This window comes from Carassius carassius, chromosome 26 (genome assembly GCF_963082965.1).
Source record: "Carassius carassius chromosome 26, fCarCar2.1, whole genome shotgun sequence".
Classification (NCBI taxonomy): domain Eukaryota; kingdom Metazoa; phylum Chordata; class Actinopteri; order Cypriniformes; family Cyprinidae; genus Carassius; species Carassius carassius.
Window position 1 is genome coordinate 2,959,876 of NC_081780.1, and position 16,360 is coordinate 2,976,235.

Genomic DNA, 16,360 nt, shown 5'->3' on the forward strand with positions numbered 1-16,360 from the left:
TTATTATGTTGTGTTATATATGTGTGTGTGTGTGTGTGTGTGTGTGTGTGTGTGTGTGTGTGTGTGTGTGTGTGTGTGTGTGTGTGTGTGTGTGTGTGTGTGTGTGTGTGTGTGTGTGTATTTTTCAGTGTTAGTTATTTTAGTACATCAAGTTAAACTAAATAAAAATAAGAAATTATAGTTTTTTAATGTTTTTTTATATTTATTTATTAACTTTTATTTTATTTCAGGAAACTCATACACAAGTGTACATTAAAACATGCTTTTAATATATATGACATTTCTCAACCATAAATGAAATTAAAGTGGTTCAAGTGTCCCATCTAGCGGTAACTAAATGAAATACTTTTACGCAATCGCTTGCGTCATCAGAAGGCGACATGTCTAGTTGCCTTATTTCCTACATGCTGAACGCGTCCTTGGGACCCTTTGCACTTTAGAATATCACTAATTAACATTTATCAGTTTAATAATAATTGCACAAAGTATTTAAGTGATGAACCGTCTTTGGTAAGCGCTTAGAATATTATTCTTTCACAGAGCTGGACTGTCAGATTAATAATAACGTGTACTCAAATAGAAATGTGTAACTGTCTGTCAGTATGCTAATAAGTAAACAGGTTCATATTATTAATGTTATTGACATGTAGACATATGGTTTATATTGCGGTTGTTGATAAACCTGCAGACTGACTGAGCAGAGATGAGCGCTCCTAACGCCAGAGAACGCAAAGCCTGCTGGGACGCCAGAGACGAGCTCTGGAAATGTCTAGATGTCCATAAAGATCAAACATCTGCCTGCGAGAAACTGCAGCGACAGTTTGAAGACAAGTGTCCTGCCCAGTGGGTCAGTCCATAGTCCTGAGTGCAGCAGAAACAGCAACATCTCTTTTGAGATTCAGAAGGTTTTCTCTATGAATCTCTGACACCTGCTTGCAATCTGAATGCATTCGCAGCAGCTGTCTGTCATGCATAATTGAGATTTCTTGGAGCTTCGTTACTATCTTATTTAACATAACAACCTCATAGCAACATAGGAAATCTTAACATAGCAACCCCAAAAAATGTATTTATGTTCCCTGTACATTTACATGCTACAAAATACCATGCAATATATATGCAATGCACTTATATTCCTCTCTAGCGTGCTTTTAGAAAGAGCGCTTATTACAGAATAGTATACTTTAAGATATATATATATATGTATGTATATATATATTTAAATGTTAAATATTTATATTAAAGAAAATATATTCAAATTTAACATTTATATTAAATGAAGTTACCGTTGTTTTTATGACCCATTTAAGTGGGACTTAAATACATCTAATTACATATGGTATGCATTTATTCCATTAATGCATTTATTTTTTATGCATTTAAATATATTTGTAATTTCATCTTTGTAATGATGAAGTTGCAATTTAGTACATTTAAAATATATTTTAATTTAATAATCACATAAAAGGTCAAACAAGTAAACTTATTTTATTTATTTTTGTTGAAAAAAAAGTGTACTTCTTTTTAAACCATGACAAAATATTAAGTCATTTTTAATTACAAAATAAAAAAATGCTTTTAAAAATGATATATGTTTTTAAAATTTCATCTATAATATAATATATAGTTTATGTATTTTAAGTATTTAGGCTTTCATTGTTCATCATCAAAAATCCAGATATTTCAGTTATTAAATTTTTTTTCAACATAAATAGGCTCTGTGTTTTCACAATATGTTTATATAATATAATAATATAATGTAATATATATAAAAGCATTAAGAAAAATATAAAAAAAATTATTTGTGTATAGTTTTTAGTTAAAATGTTTTATTGAAATTGTCTTAATATTTTTCCCCTTTTAAAATGATTAACGAAAAATAAAACAAATAAATAAAATAAAATATAACTTTAATACAAACTACTATCTCTCTCTTTCCTATTTTTACGTAGTTTATTTTTATCAAGTTTTGTTACATTTATCAGCATCTTAAAATGTCAGCTGTGTTACAGTGATTATGTATAATAAACAACTGATCTCTTTTCGTGAACAGTCATGCAAGTGTCTCTCTTTAAGAACACTTAAGTGGTCTTTTATTTTAGTCAATATTATCTACAAGAACAGTGTTTTAAATATATACTTTAAAGACATTAAGTACACTACAAGTGCACATTTAATACAGTTCTGCACACTTTTTAACACTTTTTTTAAGCAATATTCTGATGAATTTCTCACTGAATCGGCATGAATTGATTGTTGTGATTCCTTCGCAGGTGAAGTATTTCTTCAAACGAAGGGACTTCTTGAAGTACAAGGAGAAAATACAAAACGAGGGTTATGAACCAACTGAAGGAGCGTCAAAATTATAGACACGGAAGGGAAATGAAAGCACTGGACTCTGACAGTGAAAAGTTCTGTGAAACATTGTGTTTTTGTCTTGTCTTATGATTGATCTCAATGCATCTGTTCTGTATGGGGCTTCAGTGTGATGTTTGAAAAGCAAAATAAAGAAATGACCCAAAAATACAGTGGTTTATTATGTTTCCAGAGAAGTCAGGTGAAAGAAACATATTTGAGACATACAATTTACGATTGCAGGGACTTCTGTGTAACGTTTGAAACTATCTTCCATAACCAAACCACATGAGATTTGGTAAGAGCACGTTAGATACTATGCCTGATTTCATCTCCCTCAAACCTCTCAACTAAATAATAGAAATGTCCGCGACATTTGTAAAATGTCAAGAAAATAAAGCACACGGATGTGTTACATTCTGTGTTTTCACACAAACATCGCTGATTGTGTTTTGTAGTTGGAGATATGTTAATCTACATCTAATGCTTTGATATATAGAATGGTTTCCAGCGATCGCGCCGTTCATTCAGTCCCAGTGAGCAGTTCTGCATCCTCCGACAGACGTCCTCTTACTCCACGGATATAAAAAATTAAGGCCTTAATCACGTATATGTGCCTCCTTCAGTGTATGTGCAATGTCCTGGATCAAACACAGCTACAAGCTGCCCGTGACGTTCGGCATCAGAGCCCAGGTGGGAAACTCGCTCAGGTGGAAGAGCGGCTCGCCCCACGTCATGATGGCCAACATCACCACAAAAACCCCGATCAGATTCACTCCGAAACCGGCCTTCACCTGAAAAACATGAGGAGACAATATAACGGATGCCAGTAAGCAGTTCTACCAGGGTAATAGGCCCATTGTCACATATGGGCAAAATAAAAGTCACGATACCATTAATACTGTAAGACATTAATACTGTAATACTGTGACCTGATTGTTGTGCTTCCCTGACTAAGTAATATACCGTATATGTCCCTAGTAAGTGGTTTTTACAAGAATCGTGAAATAAAACATACTGAACATGTTAAATATAAATGTAATAATAGATGATACAGACATTTAATATGCATTAAAACAGAGATTGTTTGAACACATCAACCAAAATCCAGCTATTTCTATGTTTTCTATTTCTTTCATCATGAATGTGCATTTTTTGGCCTATGTGTTTCCACAATATAAATGTTTTAATGTAATATAATATAATGTTAGGATTATAGATTTTAGTTAAAATATAAAGCAACTAAAGTTCAAAACCTCTTTTTCCCTTTTAGCTGATGCAGACATTTAGTACGTTTCAAAATGAAACGATTTTCAAAACACATCATCAAAAACCAGCTCTTTTATTTATTTATTTTATTGTATTTCTTTCAAAGTTAATTGGCATTTTTGGCCTTTGTTTTTCCACAATATAAATGTTATATATAATTTTACATTTATATAATATAATATAATGTTTAGTTTTTAAGGTACATGTTTTTTTTTAATGTTCATAATAAAAAAAATACAATATATTTGTAAATTATTGTAATCAAATATTTTCTTCTTTTAGGTGATGCAGCTTATTTTAAAATAAAAACAATCAATAAAAATTTTCAAAACACATAATCAAAAATCTAGCTTTTATTTATTTATTTTTCTTTCATCGATTACTTTTTTTTTTTTTTTTTTTTTGGTCTGTCCACCCCTCTGTGTTTCTTTAATAAATATAATAATCATAAAATATTTTTAATTATGTTTATAGATTTTAGTGAAAAAAATATATTTTATTTAAGACAACTGAAATTGTCTTCTGAATACTTTCCCCCTTTTAAACTAAAAAAAATAAAATTAAATAAAAACTTTTTTTTTTATTTAATAAATAAGTCAAAGTCTTTTCAAGACAAGCTATTGTCTCTCTCTGACTTTTTTTTTTTTTTTCCTATTAATTTTTTATCATGTTTAGTTATATTTATTAGCATATAATTTCATCTGTGTTAAAATGGCATTGTATAATAAACAACTGATTATTAAATTATTCTTTCAAATGAGCATCTGCAAGCCCTGTTACCTTTCTGAAGTCCTAATTATGTGCTAAAAAATATTAAATTGGTAATTCCTTTAGCAAAATTAATTTCTTTATCACTCAAGCACATTATTTGTCTGACATACTGTTTAAAATCATAAGGAGATGTACTTTTGGAAGTGGACCAGGCACCTGTTTCACCCTCAGTTTGCTTATGAAAAACAAATGATTCCCCGGCGTTGCTGGCGCAGCTGTGAGACGGGACGGAGCTGATTTAACAGGCTAATGTTGTTTCATACCATGTCGCTGATCTGCACATGTCCGTAGCTGAACACGATGGCGTTCGGCGGGTTTCCGACCGGCAGCATGACGCCGAAGGACACACACATGGTGGCGGGGATGAGTGTGTGCAGAGGGTTGATGTGCAGCGTTTCAGACTGTGAGGGACAGGAGACAATATTCACAATAAAACCTCCATCTGTATGTGCATGTGGTTGTGTGTGTGTGTGTGTGTGTGTGTGTGTGTGTGTGTGTGTGTGTGTCTCAGCTGACCAGGGCAGAGAGGATGGGCAGGAACACTGTAAGCGTGGCCGGGTTGCTGGCGAACTCGGTGACGGCGGACACCAGGAGACAGGCCAGCAGCGTCACGGCCCACGGAGGAAGACCGCTCATGGGCTCCAGCTGCCGGCCGATCCACATGGACAGACCCGACACCTGACCAGAGACACCACAGCACTCACTCACAACTTAACACATAGAGGTTACAGAAGAGTTCACATTTAATACTACATATTTCTTTATAAAACTGCTGCTTTTTAAATGAGACTCTGTATTTTCCACTAGCTACTTAAAGGGATAGATCACCCAAAAATGAAAATTCTGTCATTTATTTACACCAAATACTACCATGATATATGCTTTAAAAAGTTTATATATATATATATATAATGGGAAAGAATTAATTTTAAATTACAACAAGCCAGTGAGAATTATGAAAATCATAATGTTTCTAATAATAGCCCTTATTTTAACGCTCACCTTGCATCCAGCAGCCAGTGCGTATCCTCCTCCCACCAGAATAACAATCTCCCACGGCATCAGTCTCTGGAAGTCTTTCCACGTGATCATGGGGGCCAGAGGATCCTCTTCCTCCCCATCATCATCATCATCATCATCACCTGCACCGAGAACAGAGACAGGAACGGTTACCAGAGTCGGACCACCTTTCCTCTCATGTCCTGGACCCCAGTGAAGCGTTGGACACTGGACACTGCTGAGTGAACGGCCGGCTGTACTGCAGCGCAGCGTGGGATCTGACCTTTGCTCTCGCTGGAGAACGCAGATGGCCAGGGCTTTCGGGCCGGGATGAGGAAGAGGAGGAATCCCAGCAGCACAGACACCGTGGCATCAGTCCTGTAGCCCTTCCTGCGGGACACAGGAGGTTCAGTCAATCTTTCTTATCACATGTGCATATGTTTGAGGATTTAGAAATGGAAATCAATTTTATTGGCTGAGTAAGGGTTACCACAGGAGGTTCATGTTCATGTACTAAAATAAAATAATCTTTATTTTTTACTGAGCTGACACAAGATGTTCATGAACTTCTCAACCAACTTGGAATCTTACAAATAAAATAAATAACAAAATAAAATAATTTTAACTCTGCTGGTGAATGTAACCAAAACCTTTGGATCATATTAATCTGTAATATAAAAATAAAATAAATTAAAAGAGTCAATATACATTACACATATAAATAAAAAATAATAATAACTTGAACTTTTAGCTGACACTTTTATCCAATGCAACTTTGCTGATGTATAAAATTAAATTAAATTAAATTAAATTAAATTAAATTAAATTAAATTAAATTAAATTAAATTAAATTAAATAAAATAAAATAAAATAAAATAAAATAAAATAAAATAAAATAAAATAAAATAAAATAAAATAAAATAAAATAAAATTAATTTAAATTAAATTAAATTAAATTAAATAATTTATTGACTGAGTAAGGGTTAACACAAGAAGTTCATGTACTTCTCAAACAGCATTGTCCAGCCGGGGACGAATCCTGGCTCCCTGGTGAACCAAAGTACAGTCATCAGAATGAAGAAGATGCCCGTCACGACTTCAGGATAGCTGTGCACCAGAAAAATCACAACATCAAAATAAAGTCTTAGTGAAAACAGAGAATCTCAGTTTCTGAAGCACAGCCAGAAGCTCAGTCTCTTGTACCTGATGGGGCCGAGTTTCTGGTACTCCTCGTGAATGCGCTTCTCGGACAGGATTTCTCGCCTGGTTTTGCGTTTCTTGCTGAGAGAGCAAGTGTCTCTGAAACTGTGAGGAGATAACAGCTTGTGTTCAGCTAGGTTACAAATCATTTCAAGAACAAAGTGTCTATTTTTCTCTTACTTGCATCCCAGAAAGAGACAGTGCAGCCAGATCCAGGTGAGCATCAGCATGATCAGAGCGATCGGTAGACTGAAGATGAACCACGTGCCAAAGTTGATGACTTTCGCTTCTGGGTAACGACTGAAACAGACGTTTTATAGCAAAACTTAGTGCTGCAAACACATAACTTAACTGTAAAAAATGTGTTTGTGCTTCATTTACATTCGAACTTTGGGCAACTTGAAATTTGAAGTTGAATTACATGAAATCTTGGATATTTGGATAAATCACATCTGAGTTATTCCAGCACTAAATTTTGATAGCTATCTTTTGTCACAGTGTTTATATAATCTAAAAAGTCAGTGCATTATATTATAAGTGTATTATTATGTCACTATATACATCAGGGTTTTTTTATTTTATTTGAATATTAAATAATATGAATATTTATATTAAAGTAAATATAAAGTAACATTAAATAAAAATAGTATTAAATAAAACTATTAAAATGTTAATAAACGCATAAATCTATTTAAATACTACAAATACCAAAATAAAACATTGTTTCATAAAAATAAATTATGAACTTGTTCTTCCTCTGAAACAACTTTTCTTTTCAGCTGACATCAGCAGTAATTTTAACCCACAAAAAAGACCATTTTGCAGCATTCCCATTCTATATTTTTTTCTAGTTAGTTTTTACTAAGAAAGAAAGATGTTCTGAAATACGTCACATTATGGATGTAAAATGATGAATTTAAGCTGCTTTATCAATAGCTCCTTTCACACTTCACCTAGACGGCAAACACAAGTCATTTAAAACTTCATAACTTGATTTTTCTATATATTTAAAACACGTGTCACATGAAAGCTCAATCTCAGCTCAGCGCCCTGCGTTCGGAGGTCAAACTGATTCCAGTGTGGAAGAAAAGGACAAGGTTCTGTTTACACAGCGTTCAAGAAAAGCCTCGACAAGATAGTGAGAGCCGGTCGAAGTGGTGCAAGGCTTCTCGCTGACCCATTTTAAGCCAATTAGTGCTTTACATTGATTATTTCTGGAATATGTCAGTGATTACAGCACTTCCAGCAAGCACAGAAAATAACAGATGTGAAAGAACAAATGAAGCGTCAATACAAATACCACTGACCCACTAAATGCCCGCTTTTTAATGTAACTTATATCTTTACATCAGCAAAACCGGGTCACAATATACTGTCTCCTTTGCTCAAGAAATGCTGCACAAAGGAAAGGGTTATTTTTCTGCGCTTAGCATCAGGAAATGAGATTGAGCGGATTGAATCAGGTGATTAAACAAATCCCAGCGTTTTCTGAATGTGGCTGTTATGGGACTGATAGGGTACTTGTTGAATTGCTCGGCGAAGATGAGGTTGGTAGAGGTGCCGGTGATGGTGATGAGGCCGCCGATGGTGGCCGCGTACGTGATGCTCAGAGACAGGCACTTGCAGATCATGTGGTCTCTCTTGGTGGGGTACAGCGAATCCCGACGGATCTTGGGTTTCTTCGGCGGTGCAGGGATGCTGATGGGAGCCTGTTTGGAAACAATTGGGAAAAATGGTTTTAGAAATGTCAGAAGCAGATTGTGCTGAGTTATTGTCAGCTAGCTGATGGTCTCACCTCGGGCAGATATCCGTTTGATTCTTTACAAAACTCTGGACCGAAACCAGGCTTTAATGTCAGACCATTCAACTCCTAGAGGATGAAAAAACACATTTAAACAAAGAGCATTAATTTTACAAAAAAGTGTGTTAGTAAGCCATATCTTCTTCTCTTTATATATATAATTTACCTAGGAATCAATCACAGATATTCTTACTTGTTTTCAGACCATGCATCTTAAAAATCTTATTTTCATAATAAGATTGAAAAAGTATGTATTTTAGAGGGACATTCCCAACTTAATTATACTGATCGACAAAAGTGAACTGATTGCATGAATCATGCAATTTCTAAAGTATATTATATTTTATGACAGTAAACATATGTTCTCTGTGCCTTGTTAACATTCATATTATAATAAAAATTGCATGCTAACTATCACTTACATAAATAGTTTAAATAAATAATTTAAAGGCGGTGTTATTTTAGTATTACTGAGATACTAATATATTATGTTTTTGATAATAACCTTTTATTCGATTTTATACTTTCTGTGAATTTTTATTAAAGTTTTAGTAATTAATTGTATGTTTTGTCATTTTTATTTGTTTTTCTTTAAATATGTCAAAATAATATTTATAATAATTATTATTTTAATACATTAAACTTAATGAAAATGCTTTGGTAATTTAAAAGTTATTTATATTTCATTTTGTTTCAGTTTACAATTATTTAATTTCATGTAATAAAATTGTTTTAAATGCTTTAGCTTTAGTAAACTATATTCAACTTTATAAATACAATTTATTACTTTAAGAAAAAAACTTAAATATATATATAAATATACAAAAATAATATATACTGTATATATTGCAAGGCATAAACCCCCTTTATTTCTTGTTTTCTTCCTAAAAATTGATAAACGGTCAAATTTTGTCTTACCTCACTCAGCATACAGACTTTATGTTTTACACTGCAAAACAAAGAGAAACTACAATGAATAAGCTTGTTTAACAGAGGTAGTTTAATAAAGTTGACTTGACTGTATCTTACTTGTGTTTGCGGTCCAGCAGCTCAAGGTGATTCTTGCTCGAATCTTGGTTTTCCTCTTTGTCTGTCAAAGAACAAAACAATTAAAAAACACAGCTAATAATAACCCTAAATGCAAAAGCTTCTGAGACGGATGCTGTGACTCACCGCTCTCCTCGTCTTGCGTGTCTACGGTCAGCGAGTCTTCGAGGGAGTCGGCGATGCCGGTGCAGATCAGCTGCTGCAGCACAGCTTCAGCGATGGGCATCACCATGGCCGTGGTGGACGTGTTGCTCAGCCACATGGAGAGGAACGTCGTACAGCACATGAAGCCCAACACCAGCCTACAACACAAGCAGAACACATGCAGCTCACAGAGTCTGTCTGCAGCAGTGCGTGTGTGATACACCTGCTGAATACATACATGCCAGGTTTGGCCCCGGCGATCATGACCATCCGCAGAGCGATGCGTTTATGCAGGTTCCACTTCTCAATGGAGGCGGCCAGACAGATCACCCCCATCAGCAACAGCGTGGTGTCCTTAAAATACTCAGAGGCCACCTGCAAACACAGTTTTATCAGAGTTTCTTCTCTGAACGTTTCTGAAATGTTAGGGGAAAAAAATCTTATAAATTTAATAATATTTCAGAGAACATTGAGAGAAAACATTCTAAGATCAACATTCTTGGATTATCCGTATGATGTTATTTGAACGTTCTAAGAAACATATTTGTTACATTTAAACAACATTCTAATCAAATCTGGACAAAAACACATTCAGATGATGTTATATTTTGATAAAAGTAAAGTTAGTAGAATGTTGTAAAACATTTTTGCAACCTTTAATATTCTAATTATGACAAGAAAAACGTTTTTAGAATATTAAAAAACGTGCTAGTAATTTTATGTTTTGGGTAAAAAAAATAAACATTAGAATTTTGTATTTTTGTACCTTTAAATAAAGTTCTAATCATGACAAGATAACTGGATATTTGGATATTAAGAGGTCATCGGGTGCCCATTTTGATTGATTCTTCAGGGTCTCAATGAAAAGTCTGTAACATACTTTGGTTAAAATGTCTCAATGGTAGTGTAAAAAAACTGCCTTTTTACCCTGTCAAATCTAGGTCTGTCTTCAACAAGTTTAAGTCCAAGTTGCTTTAAAGGGATAGTTCACCCAAAAATGAAAATTCTCTCATCATTTACTCAGCCTCATGTCATTTCAGACCTGTATGAGTTGCTTTCTTGAAAAAGATAAAAGAAGATATTTTGAAGATTGCTACTATATTTTGCTATTTCCTACTATGGAAGTCAACTGTTTGGTTACCAGCAATCTTCAAAATATCTTCTATTATGTTCAACATAAGAAAGAGACTCATACAGGTTTGGAACGACATGAGGGTGAGTAAATGATGACAGAATTTTCATTTTTGGGTGAAGTATTCCTATAAGTGCTAATGAGCTCTGCTGACCCCACCCCTCCCTTCCATGGGGTGAAGAGCAGACTGTAAACTTCAGCCGCGAAACTCACAAACTAGCACATTTTTATTTGGGGTATTTTAAGAAAAAAAAAAATTTAACCTTTAAATAACATTGTAATCAGAACAAGACAACTGGACATTATAAACATTTTAAAACAATGCTCCCACAACGTTTTTAGAAACTAAAACTTTTTTTTTATGTTTTTGAAGTTTCATATGCTGCCCAACATACCATAAAAATAGTAAATATTGTACAATATTATTACAATTTAAAATATTTTTTCTATCTGAACATATTTTAAAATGAAATTAATTATTATGATGCAAAGCTGAATTTTCATCATCGTTACTCCAGTCTTCAGTGTCACACGACCCTTTAGAAATTATTCTAATATGCTGATTTGGTGCTCAAGAAACATTTCTTGAAAGTTTTAAAACATATATACATAAATCTCCAACCCAAAGTCCCTGCAGTCAGCAAAAAAGATTACGTAAAAAGGGGAATAATTGCCAAACATGACACAGTATTTAAGATAACAGGTTGCTTTGTTAAGTTTGTTAATGAGATTTAGTCACATGATGCAGAATTTTCTTTTACATAATAACTTGGCAGTTTAGTGTGGACGCGATAATAGGCTGGCACAAATGAACGATCAGCAGCTCTTTGAGCTGTAAAACTCACATGCTTGATGAAACAAAATCACTATGACATTTTTCGCTCTTAAGACATCATCTACAGAAGCCTCATACCTTGAGGCTCAAAAGCTCAAAATTATAACCAGGACAGATATTCACCCCAGAAAACAGGTCATATATTATATAAACCAGCTGCAGAAGCAATTTAAAGTCCCACTATTTATGTATGTTAAACATTTAACCTACAGTATTTCAGTTCTTAACTGTTGCACAAAACATCCTACAGTACACAGTGACAGAGCAAAGAGAGGTTTCTTACCTCACTGGACTTGAGGACCCCAAACAGAGGGTAGAGGAAGGCCGGGACGAGCGCAGCGGCTCCCAGCGGTACAGCTTCAGACACCCAGTACACCGCTGTCACGATCAGGACATACGCACACGAGGACTCCTACAGACACAGAACATGTTTCATAATGAGACCTGAACACTTCCTTGATTCTGGATGGAATTATATCAGGCAATTCTGAGGGTCAAACTAGTAATTAACATATTATTTATTTGGTTTATTAATAATTTAATTAAAACCAAATTGTTAAATCCATGTTAGATATACACAATATACAGCATACATAATGCGTTATGTATTATATATTTTCACTGTTTAAAATATAATTTATATTTTTTTAGAATTACATTTTAAGTACATTTTAAATGTGAAAAGGTTTGTTAAGGTCAATTTAAGGCAATGTTGCAATATATCCATCATTTATGCATTGTGTGTGTGTGTGTGTGTGTGTGTGTGTGTGGGTGTATAGAAAAGCAATATTGCAATATATAGCTATATGCAGTATTGAAGTATATTGTATAATGCATAATGCATATATATATATATATATATATATATATATATATATATATATATATATATATATATATATATATATATATATATATATATATATATATATATATATATATATATATACAATTAATCTTGTTAAATAAGATAAAGAGGTGATTGCATGCACATCTACAAATATAAACAGGGGATTTGCATGTACCAGTCACTTTTAAAGTGCAGGAGGAAATCATTACTTTAATAAAATGATGATTTTAATTATGAGAAAAACAGCAGGAAAGCATGTGCGTCAGTCCACAAATCAGGACAAAAATCCAAATCCGGTTTGCCCTGCCAAATATGTGGACCTGGGCACAACACTTCACGTGGATCCAGCAAACACAAATATGCATGTGGAGATTAGGCTGTGACTGTAGAGCATTTGTCAGGTGACTCATATTTCATAATTAATCAGATTTTATAACAGGCCGAGCAAAGCAAAGTTAATACACGCTCACACATTCCAGACATAATAAATACACCAGGCTAATGATGTGGATGTAGAGAGGCACTGATCTGTGGCCAGTTTTAGGATTATTGATAAAAATCCAGGTATTATTATTTTCAATTATTTGAGAATTTTCTGTAAATATTACATAAGGACTTATTTAAATTTTCTGCACATCCGATGTGCTTTTTTTTAGTGTTATTTCTTCATACACATAAAAACACTTTCAGTCAGAAATTGCTAATAAATTTCACCCAAAAAATAAATAAATAAAAACACATTCTGTATTTTTTGTAAAAAATAAAATCAGTGTATTTCATTGTAACATTTTTAATTATTAAAAAGTAAAAAGTAATTATTAAAATCAAAGGTTTTACCTGCTAATATTTTTTAATAGACCTAACATGAACAGTTGTATTTTATTAACTAACATTAACACTTAAAAAAATAAAACACTGTAAAAATGATCTTTCAAATAAAATAAAGATAGTAGGGGTACGTTCTGCAAGAAAATACTATTTCAGAATTTTTTATTCCAAATTTCACTTTAATTTCTAATTTCTTTGTGATTAAATGTGAAATTTACTAGTGATTTCTGAGTGAAACTTTTTGTATGCACGCTGTAAAAGTGATTTTTCAAAATAGTAAATAAAATATTACTGGAGTACATTTTACAAGAATTTACCATTTGAGTTTTTCAGCTTCAAAACTGGCCTGTTATTAATAATTACAGTGTCTGTGATATTGACAAGCAATTTCTGCAGGAAAATTTGTTTCTTCACCAACTGTTTAGTGCATGTAAGATAATGCATTACTAATGCTGACTAATGGAACCTTATTGTAAAGTCTTGACATTTATAAAGCATTGTTAAGTAAGTATTAATTTAGCATGGGTACACTGGTTGATAGCTTGTCCCTTATAGCAACCGTCTGTTTTTTGGCCTTTTCTGTACTTTCTTCTGTCTCTTAGCTCTCTCCTTCCCAAGCTGATTATCCCTCAGTGTGCTCCTGTGTTCATAAACTTCGGCCAGCAGCTTTCTGCTTTCTCCTTACCGCCCAACTGTGCTGAAGGCCGTCAGCTATGTGGCACACTGCAGATTAAGCCTCTATTGGCACATTGCTTTTGTTCTGCTCTAATCTCGTCATTGCTCAAGAACTCAGTCCATCAGATCCAGCTGATTTCTTTTAGAAGGTCCGATGGGGCGTTGATGATAAAGGAAACGGATGATTTCCTCTAACTGATTACTAGATGATTACACATCAAGCATTTGGAAATGCACATCAATACAAGCTTCACCGCAGGACTCACACTCACACATGCATTCATTCTGTTTTCAGTCGGCGGGTGAGATGGGATTAGTGAACTATTGTGCACTAACCCCTTTATTTCTGACTCTTGATGAAAAGTGCTATCAGAGAGAGAAAAGCAAACCTGTGCAAGTGACCTAATCTTAAACATGTTTTGGAATTGCAAAAAAGCTGTCAGGGCAGAAGATAATGACATTTCCTGATCTGTGCGCTGTTTCCACATTTACCTATATTGACTTCTGCTGTTTAGATCAATTTGAATCATGTGTCTCATTACGTTACAATATGTATGGCTTTGAATAAAAGCATCTCCCAAATGCATGATATTATATTGAAATTGTAAATAAATATCAGAAAATGCTATTTCAGTCTGTCTACTTTTCAAAATTAAGCATTAAACTTAATGTTCTTCTTGCAGTTTCTTTGTAATTATTTGTGAAAATTTCTAACCCTTTTTTGTAAAGATTTAGATAGTTTAGCAGTAAGGTTTCACGCTAAGTTATTTATATTTATGTTAGTTTAGGTTATTTTTATTTATGTATAAGTGTATTTTTTAGATCCTGTAACCACTTCATTCATTCATTCATTCATTCACTTAGTTAACATATTTGCCTTCACAACTGAAATGGCCCAGTGCGTCTCTGCAGGATTTGCTGATGTTGGACTGAATCTAATATCCCAATTGCTACACAAACAAACAACATCTGTAAAACCTGCAGATGTTTCAAACAAACATTTCCTGTCAGAACATCGGCGCACTTGAACAGTCACGGCACCGGCGCGCGACGGGCTCTGTAGCGCACCTGGAAAACGACCAATCAGGTGAGAGGTCGCGACGGCTCCTCGAGTAACCGAGGCCATAATCAATTCATAATTAGCCATATAATCATTAGAATGTTTAAGACGTTATATCATTTAACCTGTCTGCCTCAAAAACAGCCTTTTATTTAGTCTGCACACATTTCCCACGTATATAAAGATTCCTTTTGGAATTAACGAAGCGAAAAAATTTAATCAAATGCATTTTAACGCACTATGTAGTGCACATGGCCAAAAGTAAGCAGCGCGTAAAAGCGCACCGAGAACGCGCACTCGCGCAGCGTGCTCTCCGATCGTGGAAATGACTGAGGATCTACTTACACTGCACGGGTGGATGAGAGGAAGAGGCAGCAGCGATAAAGGAATCATCACCACGAGAATGAGTTTCCGAGCCGTCCATATTTTTTTGATCAAGTCCATTCTGGCGCCTTCCAGCCTCATGGGAGAACGCTTTATTCAATTCAGCTCTGAGAAGTCCAAGAAGTTGTCTTCGAGAAGTTTGCTTTACACCCAGCTTTTTATGACTTTTTATTAACTTCTTCTTGCCCTGCTTCCCTTTCCGTGCGTTTTACGCGCTGCGCGTCTTCTCGGAAAAGTTTGCATGGACAGAGAGCGCAACTTTTCTCTTTGGTTCCTGTTTGAATGTGGTTGCAGTCCTTCTAGTCCATCCAGGAGTGACTCCAGGCCCTCTTATAGGATTTCAGGGTGTATTGATGTAAATAACACCGATGGCTCTTTTGTGTCTCCACCTGGAAATGCGTCTATCTCTGATTCGCCATGCTTTCTTATTTTCTTACACTGTAAAATGTCACCAATTGCGCTTAAGCACGCATGAACCGTACTCTTGATGAACTTATTTTTCGTTTGCGTCATAAAAACCTTTCCTACGATGACGATTAAATATATGAGTACGCGGTACTTTGATCTAACCATATCTCCTCCCAGTTTACAGCCGGACCAATCAGAGGTGAATGAGTGGAGTTTATGAATGGACGTGGTAGGGTAGCGGGGTAGCGAAGATCACGAGCCAAATTGAACCGTTTAGATGCAACAGTCGTTTTCTCAGAATAAACTCAAAAGGGAACAGAGAACACGCTATTGAGCCTGTCAGGAAATAAAGAGCAGAAGCACCTGCATTAACACACGCTCTAAAGATCACATTAAACCCAGAGCCTATATCTCAGAAATAGTTCTCAGAATGCATTGAGTGCTGTACAGCAGTCAATACCTAATCATGTGTGTTTTCCACTTTTTAGCATAATAGTAGCCTACATTAAAACAATTATGAAGAAATGTTAAGCAAATCTTCATGATGTGTGTCCTGACATGATTTTTAAACTGGAGTTAATCTGTGCTGCCACTTGCCACTG

General features: G+C 34.5%; 2 protein-coding genes across 2 annotated transcripts; one reads left to right on the plus strand and one right to left on the minus strand.

Annotated features, from left to right (window-relative positions):
• Nucleotides 1-350: 350 nt before the first annotated feature.
• On the plus strand, nt 351-2,524 carry LOC132105507 (cytochrome c oxidase assembly factor 6 homolog). Its single transcript, XM_059510663.1, has 3 exons — nt 351-510; nt 689-847; nt 2,274-2,524. Exons 2-3 carry the CDS (start codon nt 704-706, stop codon nt 2,367-2,369), a joined length of 240 nt encoding a protein of 79 aa, XP_059366646.1. The 5' UTR covers nt 351-510; nt 689-703; the 3' UTR covers nt 2,370-2,524.
• Nucleotides 2,514-15,853, minus strand: LOC132105506 (solute carrier family 13 member 4-like). Its single transcript, XM_059510662.1, has 16 exons — nt 15,312-15,853; nt 11,837-11,965; nt 9,825-9,961; nt 9,569-9,744; nt 9,425-9,479; nt 9,314-9,344; nt 8,390-8,464; nt 8,116-8,303; nt 6,775-6,894; nt 6,598-6,699; nt 6,400-6,501; nt 5,678-5,784; nt 5,398-5,537; nt 4,912-5,073; nt 4,659-4,796; nt 2,514-3,149 (listed from the first exon to the last, which is right to left on the minus strand). The coding sequence occupies exons 1-16, from the start codon at nt 15,429-15,431 to the stop codon at nt 3,012-3,014; spliced, it is 1,920 nt and encodes a 639-aa protein (XP_059366645.1). The 5' UTR covers nt 15,432-15,853; the 3' UTR covers nt 2,514-3,011.
• Nucleotides 15,854-16,360: the final 507 nt, after the last annotated feature.